Source organism: Amblyomma mixtum, chromosome 1 (assembly GCF_055824585.1).
Source record: "Amblyomma mixtum isolate Tamu chromosome 1, ASM5582458v1, whole genome shotgun sequence".
Classification (NCBI taxonomy): Eukaryota; Metazoa; Arthropoda; class Arachnida; order Ixodida; family Ixodidae; genus Amblyomma; species Amblyomma mixtum.
Genome location: NC_143012.1, coordinates 279614252 through 279641859, shown reverse-complemented (window position 1 = coordinate 279641859; position 27608 = coordinate 279614252). Strand labels below are relative to the sequence as shown.

The following is a 27608-nucleotide window of genomic DNA, read 5'->3' as shown; positions in this document are numbered from 1 at the left end:
AGCATATACAGTAACTCTAGTTTTACCCCATGGTGTATGTGGTACTTTTTCGAAGCAATCGGACCGTGAAAGCAGCAATGCGACACGTGTCTCAGCAAGCATTACGTGTTGTAATCGACGATGATGGGGCTGCCCGAACAATAAACAAGGAAACGCTCAAACCGTTCAACTGATAAAGGGATGAAATCACCACAGCAGTACTATGTTTGTCCATATCCGCGCGCTGCTTACGCGCTTACGTGCCGTGTGCAAGAACCGGTGCGGCACGAGACGCGGGGGGCGTGCTGCTTGGATGTCACTCGGCTCTCTGACTCGGTAAGTGGCGGAGGCTCGCGTGCCATCTGCGCGCTACGCGCAGAAAAAGACATCCCTTGCGCATATCGCGCTTTTCTCCTAGCAGAATGCCAAGCAACTGCATCGTTTTGTGATTGCAGATAATACCTACGTCTGGCGATACGCCGATCACATGCTGCGCCCGCGCGCAATGTGCAGTACCGGCAGTTTACGCGTTCTAGCTCCCTTTCCGGCGATGATACTTAAAACCATAGGTTAATAGCGAGCTTTAGAATAGGGGAACCCTATTCTAAGTTCCTAGTTTGTTTTCAGCGATAGTTGTTTGCTCCCCTGAGTTTGTTCGGACACCTTCCGCTATCATCCTGAACGAATAGCTTTCGATTGGCTTGCCTGGTTAATTTAATACGTAACTTGACCTCACCTTTATACCCCTGCTATAACCGTTGAATGCGGCCCGATTTCTGCAAGTCGATCGCTGACACGGTTCTCTCGCGAAGCGTAAAATCGGGCTGTGGTCGTTGCTGACGCGCATACATGATACATGAGACGGAAGTCAGTGTAAGCACATTCAGCAGCTGTAGTCCGCGCTACGATCTGTATGGTGTGCTATAAAAGAACGGGACCATGCCGCTCCGGTCCTTATCGCGTTGCAAAACACCGCGAGGAAGTGGTTCGTTTATTGCCCACTTGACGGTGCAATCACGAGTCTGATGCCAATGAAGCTTCTTGCGCACGGGTATGCTGCAGAGCACGAAGTGGAGATTACGACCGTGGGTGCTGTTTGAAGCAGTTTTTATCAACATAAGTGAAAGCTTGGTATGCAATGAATTCTCGTTATTTCGAAATTGCTTAATTCTACTTTCCCGGTAGTTCGAACTTGCGCTTTGGCCCCCCTCAACACCATGAATATGAAGAAGGCACCTCTTCATCGAACACTGCATAATGTGAACAAATTTTCGGTCCCCTTCGAGTTCAAGTTCATTTGACTATCTGGAGTGAACACGGGAAGTGAAAACTGCTTCACACATTTTGAACAGCATTGTGCAAAACGCATAGTACAGCCGCAATGTATTTTTGTGCAGTTTATCATGTTGCATTTCTGCACTGTCATTTTCATTTGATTGCATACTTCACAGAGCCAGTATATTCTCAAATTTTGCAGTATATTAGCAGGGCTTGCTTCATCACAAATTGCACCATAAAGCTGCAATTGCCATGCAGTATTGTACTTTTATTGTTAAACTAATCCATTATGACACTCATTGTGTGAATAGTAAGTTGCATAAAATGTTTTGCTGCTGTAGCGCTACACAATGCTAGCTGCAAGCTATATACCTGAGCAGCCGAGATGGACAACCATGCGTCATCATTAGTTGTCGAGCGGTGTGAAAACAAATGTTGCAGTGTCTACCGCATCCACCCTCACACTTACCCACCTTCCTTAGAAATTGTGGATGGTAAGCTTTCCTGGATAGATCGCTGTACAAAGCATGTCCAGTGAAACGCTGTATCTCAGCGTGAGCAGAAATGGAGCTGAACACAGTGTATGCCTTCCATCCCCTTCACTCATGTGGCTGCAGGGTCCCCTGTCAATGCAGCGGCTTGTAATGACCGATCATTCTGCTGTTGTACAGTGCCCAGTCCATACACACAGGCATCGGTGTGACAAAAACTGGTAGACATACTTCAAAAAGTTGCAGCACATTGTGGGATGTGAACAGGTGCAAGGATTTGAAGTGCTTCAAGCTTTCCTCAGCAGCTGCAGTCGAGACAGAAGGTCCTTTACATAGAAGCAAAGCTGGGACTGGTTCTATCACATCAGAGAAATGTGAAATAAGCTTGTGTAAAAACAGCAAGTCCTACGGATGACTTGCTGTAACTAGGCGGGCTAGCTACCTCTGCTTGTAGGCTCTCCTTACTCTTTTGTTTGCACTATAAACCTAAAAGATATGTAATGCAGTTCATACATTTTAATTAACCTATTTTTGTATCCAAATATTAGTATGCATACTCAGTACTGATTAACTTTTGGATAATATATGTTTATATCGCATGTGCCTAGTTTCACAAAAAATGTGGTATAATATTCATTTTATTCAGAATGTACTGCAAAAATTTTTGAAGCTAGATGTCTAATAGTCCAGAAAAATTTTATCTAATACTGGTCTGTGCATAGTCTGGAATCTTATCTGTCATATCTGCTACTGGGGAAAAAACATCTGATGTCTGCCAATCTCATCTGTGTTCTTATCTTGCATCCTGTCCTTTTAATTGTTCTATGGCCATTGTGCACATTTTCCTTGTAGTTGTGTCCTTTTTTTTGTTAAACAAAAGCTTCCTAACTGTTAATGCAGGCTGAAAGGGATACACCCTCTACTTTACTTGGACATTGTTAACAACCTGGCTACGCCCACTGCAGGGCAGAGGCCTCTTCCATATCTCTCCAGTTAACCCTGTCCTGTGCCAGCTGTGCACCTAACTTTCTGTCGCCCCCTGTTGCACTTTCCTTCACTTGGAATCCAATTCGTTGCCCTTAAGGACCATCGGTCATCTTGCCTTCGCATTACGTGCTGTGCCCAAGCCCATTTCTTCCTCTTGATATCGACTAGGATATCATTAACCTGCGCTTTATCCCTGACCCACTCTGCCCTCTCTTCCTGTCTCTTAACATTGCATCTATCATTTTTCTTTCCATAGCTTGCTACACTGTCCTTAAGTTGAACCCTTTTCATTAGCCTCCACGTTTCTGCTCTATAGTTGATCACCGGTAAGATACAGCTGTTATATACTTTTCTCTTGAGAAACCTTGGTAAACTGTCTTTCATGATCTGAGAGAACCTGCTAAATGTGATCCATCCCATTCTTATTCTTCTAGTTATGTCACTCTGGTGATCTGATCTGCAGTCACTACCTTCCCTAAGTAGATGTATTCCTTTACCACTTCCAGCACCTTGCTACCCATTGTAAACTGCTGTCCCCTTCCAAGGCTGTTGGACATTACTTTGGTTTTCTGTGTATTAATTTTTGGACCTACCGCTCTGCTATGCCTGTCTGACTCATTGATCATGTCTGCCTGTATAACTCATTTATAGCATTAAACAGCAAACATGTAAATGTAGTCTTCCCTGAAAAACTTATCAGTGGAACTTCATTAACCTTATAACTAGGGATGTGCGAACACTCTAAACTTCGAATAGTTTTCAAATAGTATTCACTATCCGATTTGCGCTTTCACTATTCAAATGTTCAGAAATTATGAATTTCATTAAGCATAGACAGGTGATCTAGTTGATGGTTTGTAACACTGACTCATCTTTGCAAAAACAGACAGAAGAGCTGTTATTACAAGATGAGAATAATCCAAGAAATATTCCAGTTTTGTCTGTCATGAGAATGAGATGTAGCATATGCAAACAAACAGAGCAGAGTACTCATTAGCTTACAACGTTTAATAACTGAGATTTTGTCCTGTTGTGACATAAGTTGCTATCAAAGTAGCAATTATTTTCATAGCAATTACTTGGAAAGCTTAATAGTTAATTTTCCTGGTTTACATATATGTGTCCAATGCTAGGTTTAGAATAAGTGACATATTGGCTGTAACAAGTGGGAGGTAAGCGGCTCATGAACTATTGCATTGCATCGGGTTTTTCTCTGTCCTCGGCATTGGGTTATATGATTCACTTGAAATCAATGACCCTGATGCCGCTTGTGCACAGATGAGCAGCTGCAGAGCACATCTGGAAGCAGCACGAAACTACCATGTCTTGCTCAAAGCTTACGAGCTGCATTTGTTGAACACCAATCTGGCTTTATACGCACAGTTTGCTTGAGCCTGTTTAACTGTATCAGTGCTCATGGACTAAGCGAATATGATGACAATACTGGCTAACCATGCATGGGTACTTAGGAGTATTTTTCTGCTTGAAAGTCTAAGCTGGTGCCACTTTGCATTTTTCGCAAATATAATCAGTTGCAACAAAATGTCTCTTGTGTCCACTTAGTTTCACTTCACGTAGTGCTCTGTAGATCGCTTGTTTGCTGTACTTATGCTTTGTTTCTGTAGAAAAAAATAACTTGTGGCTCTGAGCTTATCTGTTGTAGCAGTAAAAACTCTTTTTTTTTCTTTTTTTTCCTCACTGGGAAGCAATGCCACCCAAATGTGTTGGGAAGCTCGTAAAAAAATTTTTTTCAAGAAATTAGCCTGTGACAAGTATAAATAAAACTGCAGGTCATTTAAATAGGCACACAGCCAGAAACCACTATACGTTTATCCTGTTGGTACGAGTCGCATTGAAAATACAATTATGTATGATATTTTGTATTTTGGGTGCTGTGTGTAGTCACAATAATTGGAATTGTAATATGTCTTCGTGTTATGAATACAGAGGCACAGGATTATTCATGCACATTAAAGTATTAATTTGTGAACACCTAGTTTTGCAAGGCACTTCATAGGATTGTGCATGTAGAGTATAATAAAAGGGATATGTAAGTTGCACACGGGTGCCTCACATTGTCTGTTAAACATCTTTGATGCTTATCCTTATCCTTACCACACTAGTTTGAACAACCATTTAGCTCAGTACTTATTTAGTGTGCAAGGCGGAGCCAGTTGCAGAAGCAGACCTGAAAACAGTCACGAGCACCTTTGCAGCTTTTTTTCCAGAGACTAAGTGGTACATAAGCAGTTGCATCCATATTGAGTGTTGGAATGCTATTCAGCTGAGAGCAGCTATGGCAGGGTTCGGCGGTTGTATCTGGCAGAACAGCTGTGTGTGGCACAGACCATTGTCAATTGTCTAAGGGGGCATATTATCCTGTTTGCTTTTCAAACCATTGTCAATTTCAGAAGGTGGGGAATGTTTCCATTTGTGGTCTCGTGTGGTAGCATCATGGCTTATCTTTCTTCCTGTTCCTGGCTTATCTGCTTGTGCCTATCACTTTATTTACTTATTGTTCCGCAGCTTTGCACAGCTAACACAGAGGAGCATGCAGTGCTGTACTTTGAAAAAGTGCAACTTTATGGGCCTCCCTGAACCTGCTGAAGTGGCTTGTTTTTATCTTCTCTGAGTTTAGAGGGAACTACCACAAACACTGTTGACTTTGAGGCCAGCTTTAAAAACGTATACTTAGTTGCCACTGCTGTCTTGTGTACTTAGTGTTGCTTACTTTTGTGGCTGCATATTTGCTTGGAGATAGTGCCAGGCTAGCAAACATTTGCACTCCAGGAAAGCCCATTGTCTGTCAAGGCAAGCATGTTTGTTTTATACTTCAAATAGGTCCATTCAGTGGCTGCCGAGCTTGCAGTAGCTGTTTGCACTAGCTGATAGCATGGCGATGTGGAATCAGCTTTGTTCTCTTGTTGGCCTTACATTTATCTACCGTTTGAAACTTTCATGAACTGTGGCAGCGTAGTATTTGACCATCAAGATAAGTGAACTACCAGTGGCATGTAGAGAAAGGCTTTTTTTGCAAGCAAGGCTTATTTTTCTCTGGTTAGAAGAAGGCTGGGTGAATTTTTTTTTTTTACATTAGAGTCGACGATCGAAAATTCGGGCCCCTGATTTTTCGGAAGTGCTTGATTATTTGGACTTTTCGCGGCACGTGCATGACGTGGCCCATAGAACCAATGTGTAAGCGCGCCTAAAATTTCTGACCTCGCTCGCACCTGCCGCCGTATAATCTCTACAGAGGAATCGTGTTAATTCAGACTGCAAGGGCGATAGAAAACTTGGTCGAACAAAATTAAAGCTAGAAGGGAGTTCCTTAAAATGGATATTAGATCGGCACACTGCGCCCGCATGGTTTCGGATTTGTGCTGTTCTTGCAGTAAACATCGTCCGCCACACACAGTTCGCGGAACCCATCTATGCCGTTTTTCGTTCCGAATACTGGGAGAGGCAGCAGTGAAGCGCGTGGGAGACGTACGGCTTCACGGATCCCCCTTGTGGGTATGTGCTATTTTATGAGGCCAACAACGACACGGAGACGGCGAGCACGGAAGAAAGTGGCGGTGCATTTCAAAGCGAGTTGAGCGTACCCGCAGCAAAACGCACCGCGACCCCGACTTTTATACTGTAAAGCCGCCAGCAACTTGAGTTTTGATGACAGGCAAGACGCTTGACTTGTCGCTTACGAGTTATAAGGCCTCATTGCGAAGGCCAACGTCGACAGAGCGCATGCTTCGGCCGTTTGTCGGTTCTTATCGTTTCGCCGTCTTCGGTTTCTCGTCCCGGCCCCGTTGCACTGCGGGCACAGCACAGTTACTGCAGCAGCGGGTTCGCTTTCGCGTCTAAACTTTGTCCCCACCCGTGCGTTCATTCGGCGACATGCCGAAGGGAGTAGTCATTTCACCTAGCTCGTGAAAGCGGTCGCCGGCTGTCATCTGTGTACACGACGAGCGGCGAGATGAAGTCATGAGGAGGTTCAGAATGTGCACAAAATTACTGACCCTCTTCCTTCGGCTTATCGGCAGTAAGTTAGTGATTTTTTTCGACGAAAGGAGGAGGAAAGGCAGGGAGGTTAACCGAAGAATAATCGGTTTGCTACCCTACCGGGGGGAAGGGGTTGAGGGGATAAAGATAAAAAGAAAGAACGAAATGAACGAGTTAAACTGCGCGAAGAGAACGGAATGAAAGGCACACTTAAGCACAGGTGCCTTGTCCGTGCTTGTTTGTGCCTTTCGTCCCGTTCTCTTTGAGCAGTTTTACTCATTCTTCTCATATGAACCAACTAGCCCGCCAGGGGGCACCACTTTTCGGAGTGCCCTATTTTTCGGACGTTTTCGCTGTCTTTAAAGAGTCCGAAAAATCGGTCGTCGACTGTAACAGCGTCATCCAGTGGCAGGAAGTATTTTATTAACATCTTAAAATTGAGCCACACTTGTTGGGCAAGTTGGTTTGTTGCCATGTTTCTAAAAGCACAAGAACAAGGAGGCGACAGAACGGCACTTGTGTTTCGTTCATTCTTGTGCTGTGTCCTGAAATCTTAAATTTGTGTTCAAAATGAAGGATTCACCCAGAATTGTTTACTATTTAGCTTGTTTAATCAAACACACGATTTTTTGCTGAATGCTAGAACAATTCTTGGCACTGTAGTAGTTGTAATGATGACCAGACGTTAGCTTCGTTTGAAAATGTGTGAAGAGGTGTAAGGTGTGTGCATGTTTGTGGGTTTATGTGTGGATAAATGTGTGCTTCTCTACCTATGGGCAAACTTATGCAGCTGGTCGAGAAAACAGCAGAGTACCATAACCATCCTTTCCAGATTTCTGTCATTGTTGCTGCTTGTATTTTGTTGATTGTACAAGCAAAGCTGCATTATAGCTTCAAGCATGTCTACCGGAAGGGAGTGCTGTTAATATCCTGTTTCTATAACTAAAAAGTCGGGAGCAATTCTTGGACATTTGTCTTAAGGAGGTCATTTTCGCATTATCCTCTTCCCTTAAATGTGTGTGTTTCTAAAAAGAGAAATTGTCATGTTAGCATGCGCTAGGGCCTATGCTTTCTATTGCCTGTGATAACAATTCTACTTCCACACATAGCATGAACCTAAAATGTAATCAGCTTTACGCGCGGTAGAGGGAAGGGGTTTAATGTTTTGGAATGTTCAATGTTCGTATTTGGCTGTATTTGCCATGGCAGATGGAGCATGTAGCATTGGTATAGTACTCGCAGCTTGCCTGGCAGCCATCTTCTGTGTGGCTCTGACACTTCGTTTATAGTAAAGTTGCTCAGACCAGCAAAAGTCTCTCAGTCACTCAGGACATGAACTGCAAAGCATGATCAGTGAGTTAGACAGGCAGAGCAGAATGGTGGGGCTAAAAATTAACATGCAGAAAACCAAAGTAATGTTCAGCAGTCTAGCAAGGGAACAGCAGTTCGCATTTTGCAGGTAGGTGCTGTAAGCAGTATGAGAATATGTCTACTTAGGGCAGGTAGTGACCGTTGATCCGGATCGTGAGAGGGAAATAACTAGAAGAATAAGAATGGGGTGGAGCACATATGGCACGTTCTCTCAGATCATGAATGGCAGCTTGCCAATATCCCTCAAGAGAAAAGTCTACAACAGCTGTATCTTACCGGTATTCACCTATGGGGCAGAAACGTGGAGGCTAACAAAGAGGGTTCAGCTGAAGTTAAGGACAATGCAGCGAACTATGGAAAGAGAAATGATAGGTGTAACCTTAAGAGACCGCAAGACATCCTAGTCGAAATCAAGAGGAAGAAATGAGCTTGGGCAGGGCATGTAATGCGAAGATAACCGCTGGTCCCTAAGGGTAATGGAGTGGATTCCAAGAGAAGGCAAGCGTAGCAGGGGGTGGCAGAAAGTTGGGTGGGCGGATGAGATTAAGAAGTTTGCGGGTATATGGTGGCCGCAATTGGCAGAGGACAGGGTTAATTGGAGAGGCAATGGGGGAGGCCTTTGCCCTGGAGTGGTGTAGTCAGGCTGCTGCTGCTGATGATGATGACCATAAATGAAAAAAAAATGTACAGTTGTCCATGAAGGGCGAAATGGGATCACAATTTCACTTTTCTATACCCGTGACTTTACTGTATGCGAGTTTACTATAACAGGGTTCTTTAGAAGCACACGAACTCAGTGAGACCTAAGCTTGGGCGCTTAGGTCTCACTGAGTTTTATTAGTCGAAGTGTGAACAATGCCTTTACTTGATAGAGCAGATTTTTCATTGCAGTGATAGCGCATTAAGTATAGTTTTGCAATTTTCACCAAAATCTAATTGTGTAACATAGGCTCGACTAATTCTGATAGAGCACACAGCAATGTGTTGAAGTCCTGTAGGCAGATGCAAAGCTCATCTGTAGGGTTGCTTGTACGTGGCAGTTCCATTGGGACTTCTGCAATATAAAGGCTTCTCCTTGCAGGTTTTTTTACTCAATACAACCAGAGATGGCGCAGCACAAAGTTCCAGAAACCTTGGCCAAAATCTTTGGGTAAGTGTTAAAAAGAGAGATCATGCTCTTTTTCGTGTATTACATTGCACCTGGTCCAGCGTTCGTGTATTACATTACACCTGGTTTAGCGTACATTCAACAAGAATATTTTGACAGAAGTTTTTCTGGTCGGGAGGTGAAATAAAAATGGTCAGTTTGCGTAGTTAGGCCAAATGCGAATGAGGTGCACTAGCACTTGGGTTTTCACTTCGGTTCTGGTGTTCGGATCATTCTCTACTTTACGTTCATGGATTCCTGGGAGTACTACTCCTGACGCAGTGGTGCAGTGCTTAAGTGATGCGCCTCTGCCCCGCGATGGCAGGTGCTTGTGAGACACGGGGTTCTCTTCCCGAGCAACCCCTCACGAGCAGTCATCAATCGAACTGCCACCTGCCACCGTGGGCAGTTTGCTCACAATCCAGTGGGCAGGTTGCCAGGTGTGTGTGTGTGTGCGTGTGCGTGTACATGCACACACGCACACCTGGGCAGGTTGCCCACAACCCAGTGGGCAGGTGGCCAGCCAGCCACAAAGCTGGCTTGAGATAAGCACACAATGGCTAAATGTGGCATATGGCCACTATAAGTGTTAGCACATTAAAAGAAAAGAACATAACACTGACCAAAGCTTTTTCCCATCTTGTCGCCTCTGGAGAAGGAGCCATGCTGGCCCTGAAACATTTGTTCTCACTTCATGAGACTTTTGGTCAGAGTGCTATTACGTTCTTCTCTTTCTAGCATACATTAAACATTCAGACTGGCGAAAACCTAGGTTTTAAAGTTGAAGCCTGTGTTGGGGCCTCTACTTGAACTGCTGCCAGATCATGAGCGTTGCAAATGGCACGTTGTATGTGCGCTAAATTGTAGTAGTAGTGCACAGCTCATTACTTGTAAAGGGCAGTTATATTCGTTATTAAAGTGTATCAATTCATTTATTTTGAGGTTTCGCAGCTTTCTGTAGCTCCTTTGGGTAAAATTACTCGTTCTGTTTCACGGGTTGATTATGAATCGTCACAGTATGATTGACACATGCTTCACAAAATTATTGCTCAAGACTTTATGGAATAACATTTCTGGAAGCATTCTGGAAAACTGCTGGCTCTGCCACGTGAAGAAGTCACGCTGCTTGTATTCCTCGTAGGTTAGAAACACATGCCATGAATGACTTGGCTTTTGTGAAGGCTTGATTTTTGTGGATTACGTCCAGAAAAATTCATACCATGAATGATGAGCACCGATATTGCACAATGCAGTAGTGTCTCTTGTGTCTTGCAAAAATTAGCAAAAATTAACACCTCTAAATTCTAAAGGTGTAGCTTCAAAACAGATGCCTAACTCATGAATAAAAAGCAATTATTTTATACTGTGTACCGAAAATTTCATGCATTGCTAATGCACACATGTTCTGGCCTGTCTTACCCAGCATCGTGGACAAGAGGCAAAAGGAGATGATCGACCTTTTACGCGAGGCAGTTGCCATCAAAAGCGTCTCTGGCTGGCCTGATGCTCGACACGAGGTTGTCCGCATGATCAACTGGATGAAAGAGGTGCGCAACAGCTTGATTTCACTTATGCAGTTTCTGGGTTCTGGAAGTATCTTGCAAGTTACTCTCTTAATAATTCTTTCATGACGTTTTAAAGCTCAGGAATGCGCCAATTTTACACGTTACAGGTTTTGTATGTTTGAGATAGTGCTATTCTGCTTCTAACTTAATGTTCGGTGCTCACAAGTTTTGTGTATGTGTAACAGGTCATAAGCCACGGGGCTTCACTGATGTTTGAGACAACTGCTTTTAAAATATCTAAACTGTCCACGTTGCAAGCAGCATTATAGGAGTCTAACCACATGGCATGATAGCTGCCACTGTTGCACCCAGAATTGCCTGAAAACTAATGAAACCCAATCAATCTGCATGTTTTGTTTTGCTGACAGAAATTAAATTGGCCTAGTCTCTCAGCCTGCAGACTTAAACACCACAAGTTGCCTCACAACCTATAGCTGAAAGGGCCCTGAATTGCCCCTCGAGCATGGCAAGGTAACACAATTGGCAGGCAAATTATGTTGCATTGAATAACTTGACCAAGTTGCTTGGTCTAACGTAGCACTAATAACTCACTGCTGATGCATGAAGGAAGTTCCTTTTCTGTTCTTAGAGCAGCTTTTCCAGCCACTTTATAGGTTCAGAAAGCAGCCGCCGTGGGATGTCGATGCCTGAGTGTTTTGTGGTGCCACTACTGGCCTTAAAGACAAAAGGAAGATGGAAAAGTACCAGCTAAATATTGCCCCCTTCATTTCTTTGTGACCCACCGCAGTGGCTCAGCGGTTGGGGCGCTCGACTACTGAGCTGGAGGACCCTGGTTCTGTCTCAGCCACGGCGACCATGTTTTGATGAAGGGGGAAGCACAAAAGGCACCCCCGTGCTGTGTAATGTCAGCGCACGTTAAAGAACCCCAGGCGGTTTAAATTAATCTAGAGCCCTCCACTGTGGCGTCCCTCATAGCTCATGTGTCACCTCGGGATGCTAAACCCTCCTTCAGTTTACAATCTAGTTTAATTCCTCTGCTTTTGTTGCATATTTGGAGATGACATCAGCGTTTGAAGATAATTTTTCAGGATGACTTCACGTGTAAAGCTTACTGCTGGTACGAACACTTTTCTTGAGATTCAAAACAAAACAAAAAGAAAAGTGTCTCAGGGCCCATCTGAAGCTGGTTTTCCTTGCAGTGCAGTGAAAGCTATTGCTTTTTTTTTATTTATAGAATACAACTTTTTATGAGAAAATCATGCTCAAATTTTTAGTCACGTATCGTTGAGAGAGAAACAACTTTGTAACTGCATCGTTGATATCTTCTGCAGTTAGTTAGAGGCTGTGATGTGTGCCTCTCCTTTGCAGAAACTTGAACGCGAAGGTGCCTCATGTGAGCTGAAGGAGCTTGGCGAGCAGACGTTGGCCGATGGAACCAAGCTGAAGCTGCCCCCTGTTCTTCTTGGCCACTTGGGTGCTGACCCTGCCAAGAAGACTCTGCTGGTCTATGGCCACCTTGATGTTCAGCCTGCCTTGCTGGTATCTTTCCTTCTGTTTCTGATTTGCTTTACGTCAGGCAGTGGATAGCCATATTTTTGGAATCGAACATGAAATACTGTGGTGCCACTGTTATTTCAGAATATACTTCCAACATTGCATTTTTTGTGCTCGGTAGTATATCACCATTAGCCTGCTCTATAGCACTTTTAAAAACTTACCATCTATAACAGTGTAACGGCACATTTTAAATCAATGCCAAAGCTAAATCGTAGTGCTGAGCATCGTTACATTGTTTGCAAACCATTGCAAATGGTTCTGAGAGCTGTCTTGAGCACCAGGGCCCGTATTACGGAACTTTGTCAAAAATCTGTCAAAAGTTATTGACAGTGACGTCAAAATGACGAAACGATGTGACGTCGACGCCTGACGCAAAATTGACGCAACGAGGAATCAGCCAATTACAGCAGAGCGGCGCCCCGAAGCATTTGCCTGCACAACGAGGGACCGTCTGCTAAATTTTTGCTAAAAGAGTAAAGAAATGCACAGCGATAAAAATAATTATTTTATTTTGCCAAAAAATGATGTTTAAAGCTAAAAAATATAAATAAAAACAAGAAGCGCAAGAAGTTAGGCTATTAAACTTCCTGGTGGGTAACTTTTGCTGCTGCGGGGGTGCGCAGACGGCGGTAAAACGTCAACAAGCCGCTTTGCACGTGAACAGCTGTTCCACGCCTTGATACTGTTTTCTTACGTGGCGACGAAAATCAAGGTACTGTGCGGTTGTTCTAAGTGTGGAAAAATCGACGAAGCCAACTTATTAAGGTCTGTGTTGTTCGGCTCTTACGATCGATGAAAAAAGTGTCAAAGCGTGAAGCGTTGTATGTGATGTGTGGTCGTCTGTTTCTTTTTCCTCAACCGGTAAACAGAAGACGGCCACGAAGTGCGATTTGCAGGTGAAAATAAAGTTCTTTGCCAGCATAAGCATGTTTTATTTGTATGTAGCTGTGGCACAGAGGTGTCGTCGGCTGCTGAAGCTTGCATGAAAGCCGCCGGTCGCAAATAACCGCTGTGCACACAGCACCCGCCGCTGCACCGACAGCGCATTCGCATGCAAACGTCCAAATTCATCGGCAAGTTCGTCGCATAGCCACACCGCAGTCTGCCTCTCCAGTCGAAAAAGGCGTCGGAACAGCTCGTCCGGCAAGTCAAACGCGTCTTCGTGCGCCCTCCTTCGCCGTTGCTCGCGTCGCCGCAGCCGCCTCAGCCACATACGACGCCGCTGCCGCCGCCGCCATTTTCTGTCAAAAACGGAACGGTCCAATTTTGACCGCCTCAAAGCCGTAAAAAAAAAATCGTCAAAATGCGCCTGCATAATTAGGCGTGCAACGTCACCACTTCTGTCATGTCCGTGACGTAAACGCCAGCCACCCATGACGCAAGAAAGCAACATGGCCGCCGGACACAGCCGACCAATAGGAGCGCGACTACGGCGGGGCTTTTTGACGAGTTTTTGACGCGTTTTTGACATTTGACAGTTCCGTAATACGGCCCCAGTTTTCAAATATGTTGCATTTTCTTTTGTTGGAACTAGGGAAAAGGCAGGCAGAAACGTTGGCATTTGCCATTCTGACACTGTCTTGATAGCTGATTTTGTTGCTTTCAGCCAAATTAACTTTTTAAGGTTTCAAGGTAGCAATACTGTGTGCACTTGGCTGCATGTACTGTGCACAGGAGGATGGCTGGGACTCCGATCCTTTTGTGCTGACCGAGAGGAATGGCAAGCTTTATGGACGTGGTGCTTCGGATGACAAAGGTCCAGTGCTGGGCTGGTTGCATGCCATCCGTGCCTACAAGGAAGCCGGCCTGGACATTCCAGTCAATCTCAAGGTGCTACCTTTATTGCATGCTTTGTTTTATGGGATTGTAGCTCCAGGGCTCATGGTCAAACAGTGTGTCAAGGAGGGAGGTGGTGATCGGAGGTGAATTTTGTTTTGGCATAGAGTAGTTAAATTTGGCACGCTAATTCCACTGAATGCTTAAATACAAAATGTCACTGGAGTATCTTAAGTAGTTTTTAAATAATGAATTTTTATATGCTTCGTTGCTGTACCAAACTTGCAGAAAGCCTGGCATGACAAGAAAAGTTGGTGGAAGCCTGCAGTCACTCTTAATTTTTACCCAAAGGAATGGATGATGCAGTGACATTCTTCAAATATTTTTAGCAGCGGATTTTTTCTGCACAGAATGTAATACCCACACTTGCTTAATGCACTCATTATCATCCTGTCAAATTAGCGACAGAGTGAAAAAATGAAAAAGTATTTCAGAAGTATTGGAATGTCACTGCATAAAGAATTCTTCAGGGAACACAATGCAGCAAACTGCATCAAAATTCATGAAGCCATTGTTAAGCTACACTTTCTGCAAGCAGGCAAGTTCTATCAAAACACAAGCAGTTCGTGTCCATTAAAGTGGCTCAGGACTGTAATGTTAAGTGTCTTTTTGCAAGAAATATTTTGATGTGAAATCAATGCAGAAAAAAAAAAAAAAAAAGATACTGGCTGTTTGTCTTGCTGTGTGATAATGACTCAGATTTGTGCAAAATGTATACTGTCAGTGGCAAGTTTCATTAGGATACTGCTTGAGTAGGTTATGACATGAGATGTCAAAACATTGTTTTGCAGATACTCTTCTGTCTTTATCTCTTATGCTGCTTGCCAGGGATAAACCATTGAAAAGCACCATGTTTTAAACAACTGTGGCAAGCCTGTGCTCTCGGTTTATATTCCACTGCTGTGCTCAGTGGAAGTAGCAGCCTGCACTGCGTATTTAGGTGTGCATGTCGGCAGTCTTTCTTGACATCATTTGTTTCTGTGCAGTTTGTGTTTGAAGGAATGGAAGAGTCTGGCTCGGTTGGCTTGGACAACCTGCTGTACAGCCTCAAGGATGACGATTTCCTGAAGAAAGTGGACTACGTCTGCATCTCTGACAACTACTGGCTCGGCAAGGAAAAGCCCTGCCTCACTTATGGCCTCAGGTGTGTGTTCTCTGAAGGCATCCGCAAAGGAAATGGTGTGTTCTGTAGCCTTGGATCATAGTGAAGGCTGCTTCTTAAGTTTTTTTATTAAAGCAGCAAGTAGGTAGCAAAGCAATTTTCCAAACTATACGAGACTAGATCTTGGAAAATGTTAAGTTCATATTCTTATGTATAGCAACTGAGGAAGCAATTTCTGGTCAGTTTTTATTTTAATATAATTTGGCAGTTTCTTGTTATAAAAAAAAAACACTGTCCAAATTCACAATAAATGGCCAAAAAATTTCTTCAATATCTTTGCATTCGCTCAAATGCCTCGCTTTCTATGCTGTCTTGAAGTTTCTTTTGCTAAAGTTCACCGGGACATACTTTAAAAAACCATGGTGGCACTGCGTATTGGGGAAATGCTTGAAAAATCTGTGTTTTATGCGAAGCATACTAAAATAGCCCAACCCAGCTCCTCGAGCGTGGCGGTGTCGTTACCATTGACCTTTCGTGACCTCCATGTCATACCACGTGATGTGTGACGTCACAGCAGATGAGAAACGGGGGCCCAGCTCGCGCCGTCGCGCGAGGCGTCGCGACCAATGTGTTTCCTGCTTCTGCCGCTAGGTGCGCTGTAGTGAACACGTGATGCTGGAGCGGCGGTATACAAGGGGGTGCGCCTGCCTCTGCTAGGCGTACACGGGATAGAGATGCCTCCTGGAGACAGGGCTGCTCGTTGGAATGAGAAGCAAAAGTTGCGGCGTGCTCCAGAGACTGATGAAGAGCGTGAAGAACGTCTAGCCAAGCGGCGTGCTCGATATGCAACTCGGCGACAATATGCTTCGCATCTGACTAGGCTTAACCTAAGCTAAACCTCAGCCATTTTTTCCATGTTCCAGTTTTTTGGCTAGATGGTCACCTTGTGCAGGAGATTTCTTCACCAGTGTTGTCTATTTTAACCCCATTTGTTTTGTTGCACAAAACTTGTAGGGATTCGCACTGTCTGGAGTGCAGCCTGTGTTGTTCCCTTTCGACCCTCACAAAACCCTTTCTGCTAACTGAGGCGCAGTACAGTTTTGGATGGAGCGTGATACAGCGAACACGTTCTGTAGCAAACGATACTAAACATTGGTGACACAAACCAGCTGACAGCATGCTTTTGTTAATGATGAATCGACAGATAGACGGGGCAGGCCAGTGGGTGGCAAAAAAATGTATTGGAAGTTCTTCTCCGTGTAACGAACTGCCGCCAAATTAACGTCAACTCTTCTGGAAAAAAAAAAAAAATGGGTTCATTACACGAGTAAATATCGTAATGCTTAAATTTTGTGTTCTTAAATTTGAAAGAATTGCTAAACACGCAGAAAAAGTTTCAAAATCCTTTCGAAAATAAAAATATGGCATTGAAAGGTGCATCCCCCCTCTAAGTAAAGTAAGAATCTTAGCCAGTCAAAGATTTCTATGTTCAAATGTTATGTCATCAGAGCACTTCTGCTGATCTCACTGCTACAAAACATGAGACTGTCAGTGTGTATACATGTTTAGTCTTATATTTTCTTTGTTACAGGGGCCTGTGCTACTTTGCTGTTGAAGTTGAATGTGCTAGCAAGGACCTTCATTCAGGTGTCTTTGGAGGCTCAGTGTAAGTGCTGCTTGCATGAAACAGTGCCTGACTTTGCCAGTTTTATCTTTTGACATGTATATGCTTGAGGACACCCAGAAAAAGTTTTTCGCACTTTTAGATGGTCACGAATGCTCGTGACATTATCTGCCGCAGTACATGGCCTGGTAGTCGTTTTGTGAAGGCTAGCTTTATCATTTGTTTGTTACAGGGTCTCTGATGCACTTAGTCTGGTCTGCACGAGAATAAAAGATCAATGTAACATGCTCAAGAAATACTCTAGAAATTTGCACTAAGCTAAAAGTAGTGGAGCATCAAGTCACAGTGACAATGCACTACAAATCAAAGGAATGGGGAGTTGCACAAATATTATAAAATATACAAAAAAAATATGGATAATTGCATAGAAACAGTATAATCTGATACTAGTTGGTAGGGGTGAGTTCAGGGTTACTGACGTTATATGCAACGCTTAAAGTGAAAGAAAAAAAAGTGCAACCCATAAGTGTGATGATCGCTGTACTCCTATAAGCGGTGGTTCAGGGCCTCTTCTAATGGTGCGTATTGCTTGATGGTGCTGCTGAACATGGCTGCTGTTGCTGTCCTAGACATGAGGCCATGGGCGACTTGACGCACCTCATGAGTCAGCTGGCTGACCGTACTGGCAAGATTCTTATCCCGGGGATCATGGACGATGTGGCACCTCTCACTGAGAAAGAGCGCGACCTCTACAAGAACATTGACTTTGACATGGTGCGTGTGTAGATGTAGGTACACGTGTGGGTTTAGTCTTTCCTTCCTGCCTGCTGATTTAGTTTTTTTCTTGTATTGACAGTCCTATGGTATTGTCTGTGGAGTATAATTTGCAGTGGTCTTGTTTCATTCATCCCGACTATGTAGTGTACACGTCTGGCTGGTTGCCTCTTACACCTTGCTGCAAGGGATGCCACTGGCCCGTTCTCTCTCTCCCCCTTCTTTCCTGCCATTGTTTGTGTTCTTTGAAGTGAACTAAGTTTGTCATGTTGTAAAATAAACCGTGCACTTCTGATTTTAACTGCTCACTCTATGCATTGTAAAACCAAGATTGTCAACCTTAGCCCATTTTCGCGTCTGTGTGATTACTGATTAGTGTGCAGTTCTGTAACAGCACAGGCCACAGGGCTGGCTGGACTCCGTTCACACAAAACGTTTCGGACACCTTTGCTCGTACTGGCAGGTTAAGAGGAACCACAGAAAAAGTTTACATTGAATGGCCGGGGCATTGTAATATGACATGCTGTGCTGTTGCTAATGTCTTGGGTGTGCCTGATTGCCGCAGAGGTACACTTGCTCATCTGACCAATGGCTTCTCCACAGGATGAATACTGCAAGGACATAGGAGCTTGTGGACTTCGGCACCCAACAAAGGAAGACGTTCTGATGCATAGATGGCGATTCCCGTCACTCTCCCTTCACGGTGGGTTCAGGTTGGCTGTCCTGTGTGGCTGCACTTTTCCGATTTCACCAGTAAAGCCCCTGATATGTTGTTTTCTTAGCAAGCCTTATGGGTACTAATACCATTAAAAACTTAAGACATAAGTACAAAACTTGTCAGAAGTTATGACAGAATGTCAGTGCACAAACTGGCAGCATTGAAAGCTGGCAAGGGTGTCTGGCTTACAACTTCATTATGGCTGGCTAGGGGTGGTGAGAAATTGTATGGTGAATTGAAAGTGACAGTCGAAGAAATGGGCATTTTGATTTATTTTGTTTTTAGCGTGATTTGTTTTCCCATAAACTGTTCATAGTATTATCATAAATTGTGTTTCCATAATTCCACTAATGGCGACTGAGTGGAAGCAAGAGTAAAGAGAGAGTGATGGCTAGGTAATATGTAGTTTAACATCCTGCTTAGATTGCAGGTGCATGTGCTGGTATTTGTGCCGTCAGCTTCAGGAAGGTATGGCTAAAAGGTTGCCACTTGTGGATGCATTTGCTCTTGTGCTGTTTGGTCAAACTTTACTGAAAACCACTCCGAGCCTAGTTATCTTTGATCCCAGAGATAAGTCAGGACTTAAATTTTGGCTTGTCGGAACCAAAGCATGGCAACAAAAGAAAAAATAAAGTTTTCTTTTTCTCATCTCGGGTGTTTTTGGCTCGCAGGTGTTGAGGGCGCCTTCTATGGAACGGGCGAGAAGACTGTGATTCCTCGCAAAGTGATTGGCAAGTTCTCCATCCGCATTGTGCCCAACCAGGAACCAGCTAAGGTGGAAGTCCTAGTCAAGAAGTACATTGAGGACGTGTGGAAGCAGTACGGAAGCCCCAACAAGATCAAGTGAGTATGGTCCGAGTGCTGCCATGCGTCTTATTTCTTTCGCTACCAGGGAGCAAGTATGAATGATGACACTGTGTGTCAGTGGATATAGCTATGTTGGAAAAAGTCAACCAAGGAGGCTGAAGGCATCATTGAGAGTCTGCGTTCTAGTTCTTTTACTCATTCTTTGGCGGATGATGTGAAGTGTTCATCGTGTGCACCACGCCTTGGAGACATGGGTAAGGTTCGAATGGCGACACCTAAGTTGTGGGCATAATAGGACATGGCATCGGAATGGAACCAGCACTGAAAATGTTAGAGATATTGCAGGTTTAAGAAACTCTCACTAATTAACTCCTATTGCAGCTCAGTAAGGCTTTGAGGCTTGAAAGTTGAATGTGTGGATTCGTCTTCCCTGCAGGGTCCACATGGCCAGTGGTGGTCGGTGGTGGGTCAGTGACCCTTTTTCTCCGAACTTCGAGGCTGGCAAGGCTGCCACCAGGCACGGTGAGTGGTCTGCATTAGGTGCACTTCTCTGCATTCTTCAAGTGTTCCTTTCCTCTTTTATTTCGCTCTGCTCTTGTGCTTCATTTTGTGTTCAAGGCTGCTCATCTCACATGGCGAGCACATTCACCACACTTGCAGTGTGCGAGGGTCATCATGAGTGTGTGGCATGCGACTTTGGCGAAGAAATTTGATCTCTTTGCATCCAGGGCATGCTGCTTGAGATTCAAAGGTGCAGTGTGTAAGTGCAGTGTGTAATTCACTTACTCTCAGTTAGGAGGCTACATATCACTGACCCTTTTCCCCACACCCCCCCCACACACACACCCTTACCCACAGCCCCGCCGCGGTGGCTCAGTGGTTACGGCGCTCGGCTGGTGACCCGAAAGACACGGAGGCGCCAGCGATCCCGCCAGCGGTGGCCGAATTTCGATGAAGGCGAAATTCTAGAGGCCTATGTACTGTGCGATGTCAGTGCACGTTAAAGAACCCCAGGTGGTCGAAATTTCCGGAGCCCTTCACTACGGCGTCCCTCATAGCCCGAGTTGGACGTTAAACCCCCATAAACCAAACCTTACCCACACTCACAGGCTTCAGGCTCTCCTTTAGAAAAAAACTCATTCATTCATTGCAAGCTGTGTGCAAAAATGGCAGTGGAATTATTTTTTCGCTAATATATTGCATCCCATAAGCTTTTGACTGCAGTTGTACATCTGCGTAGCTGCTAAGTGCTTAAATTTAAGTAAACTTAGTATACCCTTTTACACTAGCAAATTTAGTGTCATTTGATTGTAATGCTATTAGCACCCAATGTCATTAATCGGCTGCTGCACGGGAACATTTAATGTCTAGGTTCAAATAACTTTTGCCATCGCATGAATTGGGGGACTCGTGCACCTCACCAGCATGCACCATGTGTATGCACCAGTGAGAGAAAAAACGGGAACGGCAACTAAATGCTTGTGTTTTTCTCTCACAGCGTGGTTGAGGTGTGCACCAGCAATGTGAGCCAGTTATGTGTCTTTCCTTTCCTCAAATCCAGTTGAGGGTCTAAACCACTTCTAGCATCGTGGTCTAAACTGGGAACTAGACTTCGTGTAAGCGGGCCCTAGTCTGTGCCAGGCAGTCCATAATGCAGAATGATGCCATGAATCAGGTGTGCGTCTATCATCACGCACAGCACTTTCCAGTTGCATCCTGCACTCCACTCGCACACAGTGCTATGCCAGTCCCAGCCGTGGCAGCCGCATTTTAGAACAGAATGTGATCAAGCTGCTCCAGTTCGTGTTGCTGGCCATGCTTTTGCTGTAGGTTAAGCATACCTTAACTTTCCCTTCTTTTTTGTCTCACAATGGGCAGAAGTTGCCCTCAGGTTCAGCTGCTGACAATGAAATTGCTTCCTGGTGCAGTGTATGGGGTGGACCCTGACATGACGCGAGAAGGCGGCAGCATCCCGGTGACACTGACACTGCAGGAGACGACTGGCAAGAGCGTCATTCTGCTTCCCATGGGGGCCAGTGATGATGGTGCCCACTCGCAGAACGAGAAGATTGACAGGCGCAACTATATTGAGGGGGTAAGTACCTTCCGCACTCTTGTGTGTGGTGGCAGGATGTAGGGTTTGATGTCCAGTGCCACCGGGTACCCACTGATTTTCCGGTGGAAACAAGCTTTCTCCTAGCTGCCTGGTACTCAGCTTCTCTGGGGTGCTATGCTTAGAAAAGTGAATCATTGACCCCACCGCGTGCTGCTCAAAAACATATCACGTCATTACTTCTTGGCCAAACTGCCCTGGCGCTTTTAACGCCAAATTATCGTTGTCGTCTTTCCGAGATACCCTTACCCTTGCAGATAAAAGTGGCATTCTTTTCCGTTCTCGCTGATTTTTTAAAAATCCTTGGTGGGTTAATAAGTCAAGGCACACTGTGGCTTCCATAAAAGTGCCATGGAGTTTTTTCATTGTGGCCTTTAGAGAGGTGCTGTGAAAAGGTTGTTTTTGAGGTTCCGCAAATATTCCGATATTGTCACTGTATTAAATGCATGGGGAAATTCTAGAGGCCCGTGTACTGTGTGATGTCAGCGCACGCTGAAGAACCCTAGGTGGTCGAAATTTCCGGAGCCCTTCACTATGGCGTCTCTCATAGCCTGAGTCAGTTGGGGATGTTAAACACCCATAAACCATAAAAATTCACAATTGGGCTGGTATGCCGAATGCCATTAGACTTCCCTAAATGCTTTAAAAAATCCCCTGTGCCCCTTGGTTTCTGTGGCTGTTGGCTTCTCTTGTATTGTCAAGTGCGATTCTTGAACCTAGCCCTGCAGCCATTATCTTTAAGGTGTCCTTTTCTGGCCAAGAGCTTTGAATTTTGAGTGCAACCTGCGCCATGACAGCTATTCTGCATAATTTTTTCCACGCCTGCCTGTTCTGCAGAGAATGCAAGTGACTGCTACTGCTATACTACTTTGTATGCCAAGCATACAAAGCCTACGACTTTTACCCTTATTGTGTAACGAACTGATTAATGGCTGTCATCTTTGTGAAATAGGCTGTGGTTGACTCCCTACAGGAGCCAGTGTTGGCTGCTGACGGGCATGACACCATGCATATGCAAAGTGATGTCCTCCATATGTCACATGTGCGCGTGTCAAGGTCATCTTTTCTAGATCACTTTCAGGATCATTTAAACTACAAGAGAGAGAAAAAAAAAACTATAGTTTGCAGTGCACCTGGCAAAATACTTGTGATCCGTGCTTTTCTAACCCTGCACTTATTTTCTTAGTTCTTGTATAGTCATGTTGCTTAATTAAGTAGGAATTTAAGTACACATACCTTGTCTCTTGTGGCAACCACTGCTGATGCAATTGGAGCATGTGATGATTGGTTTGGTTTATTGGGGTTTCACGTCCCAAAGCAACTGAGGCTATGAAAGATGCCGTAGTGAAGGGCTCTGGAAATTTTGACCACCTGGGGAGCATGTGATGAATTGCAGGGAAGTGTTGAAAGTAGTTGTCACACATTTTTGTGTGTACGCTGACCAACTGCCTGCTCTTTTTGCTTTTCAGTCCAAGCTATTGGCTGCCTACCTTTACGAAATTGCCCAGCTGAAATGAAGATCTTTCTTCTTGCAACCTCTTCATAAAGAATAGCTTGCACTGTTATTTTCTAATGGAATGCACGTGGTTGTGGTTGCTAATCTAGCTCAAATTATATACTTATGAATTTCGGCGTCATAGTCTTACAGGCATGCATAAAGGTAATCAGATTTCCATTTTCTGCCTGTTTCTTACTCAAGCTGTTATTTACATCTGAGATTGTTTTTATATCTATACTGACATCATTTTTACTGAAGACAATGGTTTAAAATAAATATTTTATGTACAACGCTCTGAATTCCCTGCTTTCCTTTTCAATGCTAGAAAATACAGCATATTTTGCAGATAAATTTTTTGGCAGACTGTCAATTACTAGGTCCTGTGCATAGTTATGAGCTGTTATCCTTAGAGCAGGCACCAAGTGCAGCATACATCCACAGCAGTGGCCACTTCGCATGCTATCATAGAAGAATGAGTGCAGCTGTTGGCAGCATTGGGCATGAGGCACTTACCCTCGAGATGTTGCTTCATCTTGGGGAAACAGCCAGAAATCTGATGGCGTGAAGTTCAGGCTGTAAAGTGTCATGACGTGCTGCTTTAATTATGCATTCATCTAGTTCACACCTATGCTTTGACATCAATGATACCACTTGCATGAGGAAAGATTGTCTAACAGAGGAGACTCAATGTTCTTTTAACCCTTTGAAGGTTTTTGCCATATATGTACGGCGGCGGTTTTCTGTCCCGCAAGGTCTTTGCCGTACGGGTACGGTTTCGATCTTCCGTTTGAAATTTTGCGCCAAAAGAACAATGCGTGCTCACTGGGGGGTGCTGCCACCTCTTAGGACTTACAAGAAGTGTTTGAATTTTGTGCTGCCTTCTTACGGAGATAAGCAGAACTTATGTCTAGCTTTAGCGCGGCAGCACAGACTGCGGCAACACCCCTTTTGTAGTTTTGGTTTCGCCGCGTCATCGCAACGGAGTCGCGCGAAATTTGAGTTTTCTTTTTGTCAGCACTATCTTGCAGGGGCTGCCGAAGTTGATTTCTATCTTTATTGGCGCTGCTCTTAGCTTGCTTATCACTGTTGCTCGCGAGGTATTCTCGCCCTCTGTGGCAACGCACCTACGCTGTTTCGATTCCGCCGCAGGATCGCAACAGAGTCGCGCGAAACGTGTTTTCTCTTTGTGGGCACTGTTTTGCAGAGGCGGCGAAAGTTGATTTCTATCTTTATTGGTGCTGCTCTTAGCTTGCTTATCACCGTTGCTATTCTATTCTGTTGAACATTTTCCAGTTGTGAGTGATGCTGTCACCAAAGTACTGTTCCTAATTTTTTTTTACTATTTATTCTCGATTATATACATTTTGTTGATTCAAGATCCGCAATAGAGTAATTTGACCACCTGGGAAAGTTTTCTTCAAAATAATTCGACCCTCAAAGGGTTAAAGGTAGTAAGCCAGGAGGCAAAAGTGCCATAACTTTATAGGCCAATTCACACCTTTGACATTTGAAGCTCAGTCTTGCACAACAATCAGGGGACTGGACTTGGGAAGAACAAAGGCACAAACACTTGGGCACCAGCTACTGTAATCTCAAAATCGTGGAGAACGAATACAGACTAGTTCTTTTTGTTATTGGCAGACTTGACTGAGGCTAGTAGTTTGCAAGATGTGTAACATCCTTGTATGCTAGCAGGAGCAACATTTGAAGCTTAAAGGCCTTGCACACTATACAGAGGACGTGGACACTGGAAGAGAGGGAAAAACACTTGGGTACAGCCAAGTTGTTGTGTGTGCATGTCCTCTGTGTTTCGTGTTTTACGAGCCCTTCTAATCATGTCGTCGAATGTTCCATAAATTGTGCTACAGGAAATGTTGCTTTGATTGGTTGTACTGACAGAGCTGCATGCTCAGATTACACTGATGAAGTATCTCGTATGGCCATATTTGTTGGTTGCACAGGCTGGAAATGTTATTTGTGGAAATCTCAGTGGGCTTTCTTCCTCCCATAGTTTGATAACAGGTGCGTCTACTACTACTGATGCCGCTGGTTATTTTGAGAGAATGCATCAACAGTGCAGTAGTAGATCACACCAGGCAATATTCAGTGTGTCCTATTTATGATGCAGAACACAGCTTTCATGCCTTACTGTATGCTGCTGATTGGCTGAATACGTAAACTCATGCCAGCTTTTACTTGCACAGCAATTCATATGAGTGCACTGCACAAAAATTTATCATTAGCACACTCCTGAACTTTAAAAGAAGACACTGTGTTTTAACTTCCTCATTGGTTAGTGCAAGAAGTTTCCTTATCCACCAGCCTGATCACTGGGAAGCTCCTTGGCTTCCCTAGTATTGCATGCAAGTATTTCCTGGTCAACTGGTTACCCTGCTTTAAATGTAGTGTTCATAAGTTAAAATTTGTTTTCAAGTTTAATGAGCAGAACTACTTGGCAGGTTTTTGGTGTTGCTTCAGCAACTGTTGAGAAAGCCTGCTTTTTAGGTCGGGGAACACCTCTGACGATACATACTTCAGATTCATACAGACCGAATCGGGCAGGTAAACCACTTGGACATAGTATTAATCAAAAATGATGGCCAGATGCGACCTCTGTACAAATTTTGTGTATGAACAAGTTAAAGGCTTATTCGGGGTTTAGTCGTTAGCATTGCATCGTGGCGACGCAATGACCGGTAGCTAGCTCTGGTCTTCAAAAATCATCGTACTGCGGATGTTTTGTTCACTGGTTTCTTTTAAGCAGGGAAGTGTCATCATGCAGAACTTTTTAAAGACAAGAAAATTAGAGCATTTATGGACTCATTACAGTGAAAGAGATAAAAGACTAAGTGAGCATGGCTGCTTGAGAATGCAAGTGGCATTTGACAACCAGATCGCGCTTTGCACTTGGGCTTAGAAAGCAACTGCAGAAGTCAATCGATCGTTGTACACGTAGTTGCCGCTCTTCGTTTTATCATCTCGTGAGTTCACGAGCCACGACATGGCTGGAAGCAGTTGCCTCGCGTTCGTAGCCTCCACTTCGCTGTGAACAACTTATTGCGAACTGGAGTTCATTGCTGTTTTTGTCGCGAGAACACGGCACTCAAGGCAGCCTATCGTGTGTTGCTCCACCAGCAGCCCAGTTTCCTCCGCCTCCCTCTTTAAAATTTTTTTCACTAGCACCTATGCCTCTGCTGTCCTGAAGCATGGCAAATTGGTTCAGGAGAAAGAAAAGATGCAGTAACTTTCTCACTTCTCGGTGGACAGCTCGCACAACACTGTGGAGAGAGAATGGGGATGGGTAAGTTGCTCTCCAAGTGGTGAACCGACTTGCGGAGGTAGGTAGGTAGGTTATTCTGAGATTTCAGGGAAGGGCTGGAGATCAGACGGCCGCAAGCCCTTGTGCCATGGCGGCCTCCAAAGCCCAGGTGACCATCCTCTCTTGAGTAGCGGCTTACGAGCTGTGCAACAGTGTCTATGAGCACTATTCGATTGTGGTAGCATGGTTGGTTGTGAAAATTTTCATGTTGCCGTACGCTCGGGAGTAATGTAAGTGCCCTCCAGAAGTGAAGGAAGCAAACCTGCTCGTATCAAAAAGCAGTCTTGTCCCTTCAAGGTCGAAACGTGGAATGTTAGGCTAATTGCAGGGTTTCGTCCGCAACAATTGAACGTTTTTACAGTAAGTGCAGTTTGTCGTTTTATAGGTTCGTGCACTTTCACATCAATTGGCGTCACAGGATAGAGGAATCTTATACACAACACGCTCAGAGCATGGCATGGGTGTTATGCATAAGATTTCTCTACCCTGTGGACAGATATACATTGGCCAGACAGAGTGGTGCGTTAATACATGCCTGAAATAACATCTCGATTCATTAGATACAACGAAGTGCGCTAATTTAGCCGACTACTGCCAAGATTGCAAATCTTGTTTTTGTTCATTACATCACAGTGACATACGTATTGTTCAAACATCCTGTCCGATTAACAGGAGATTAGACACACTTCCCACATGAATAATAAAAAAAAAACAAGATTGTGCGCGCAAGCCCTCTAAGGAAGTCGTGTTCTTCGATCCCATGTAGCAACAAGTGTGTTATGCTTGGTTGTCTGATTGTTTGCCTGCGCTTCCTTTATATTCACCTTGTTTCCTGTGAACAAACTTCAGTTGTGGGTAAGCGCTCTTCCTGTGTTCTGCATCTTTTGTCCCCCTCAAGAACACAATGTATGGCTTATGCCAGCCATCGCAGTGCTCGGGAACGCTGGGAACACATTGTTCTGTACAATATTTGAAAATATATATTTTTTTGACGGCCGCCTGTTAACAGCAGAAATGCATATGCCACTGAGCCTGGCACTCTGCAAAACCAATCCCCACTCAAATGTCTGTGCAGACAGCTAGCTGCATTAGCAAAAGATATTAAATCTTGTTCATGCCTCATATAGAAATATCGTTCAAATAGCTTGCCGAGCTTTCAGTGCTGAGATGTTAACACACATGGTCAACAGTCACATATGCGTACGGAGTTTCTCATCAATACGTCGAAAATGAGCCACGATTTAATACCACCTGCACAGATTTTATGTTAGCAGCCAAACGTTAAGAAATGACGGCTGAGCTGATAGGTTACTTTTCATCCATAAATGTCGGATACATGACTTAGCATGGGAAAGGCACTTGCACCAGTGCACTCTGGGAAAGAACTGAGCCTTGCCTACATCGCGCAAATGGCTAAAGCAAATTTCACCAACCTGCACCGCAGCACACCATTTGAGTTCTTTAGTGAGGTGTAAAACAAAGATG

General features: G+C 44.3%; 1 protein-coding gene across 2 annotated transcripts; it reads left to right on the top strand.

Moving 5' to 3' along the window:
• The first annotated feature begins 84 nt into the window (after positions 1 to 84).
• Positions 85 to 23094, top strand: Cndp2 (Cytosolic non-specific dipeptidase 2). 2 transcript variants are annotated; one of them, XM_089566176.1, is made up of 13 exons: positions 85 to 315; positions 9184 to 9252; positions 10673 to 10796; positions 12144 to 12314; positions 14007 to 14162; positions 15155 to 15312; positions 16862 to 16936; positions 17524 to 17668; positions 18272 to 18371; positions 19058 to 19229; positions 19630 to 19715; positions 21122 to 21288; positions 22776 to 23094. In XM_089566176.1, exons 1-13 carry the CDS (start codon positions 203 to 205, stop codon positions 22821 to 22823), a joined length of 1584 nt encoding a protein of 527 aa, XP_089422302.1. In that variant the 5' UTR covers positions 85 to 202; the 3' UTR covers positions 22824 to 23094. The 2 variants fall into 2 exon arrangements, with proteins under 2 accessions (XP_089422302.1, XP_089422300.1); XM_089566174.1 differs by lacking the exon at positions 85 to 315 and having other exon boundaries at positions 22776 to 22844; positions 22878 to 23094.
• The last annotated feature ends 4514 nt before the right edge of the window (positions 23095 to 27608 follow it).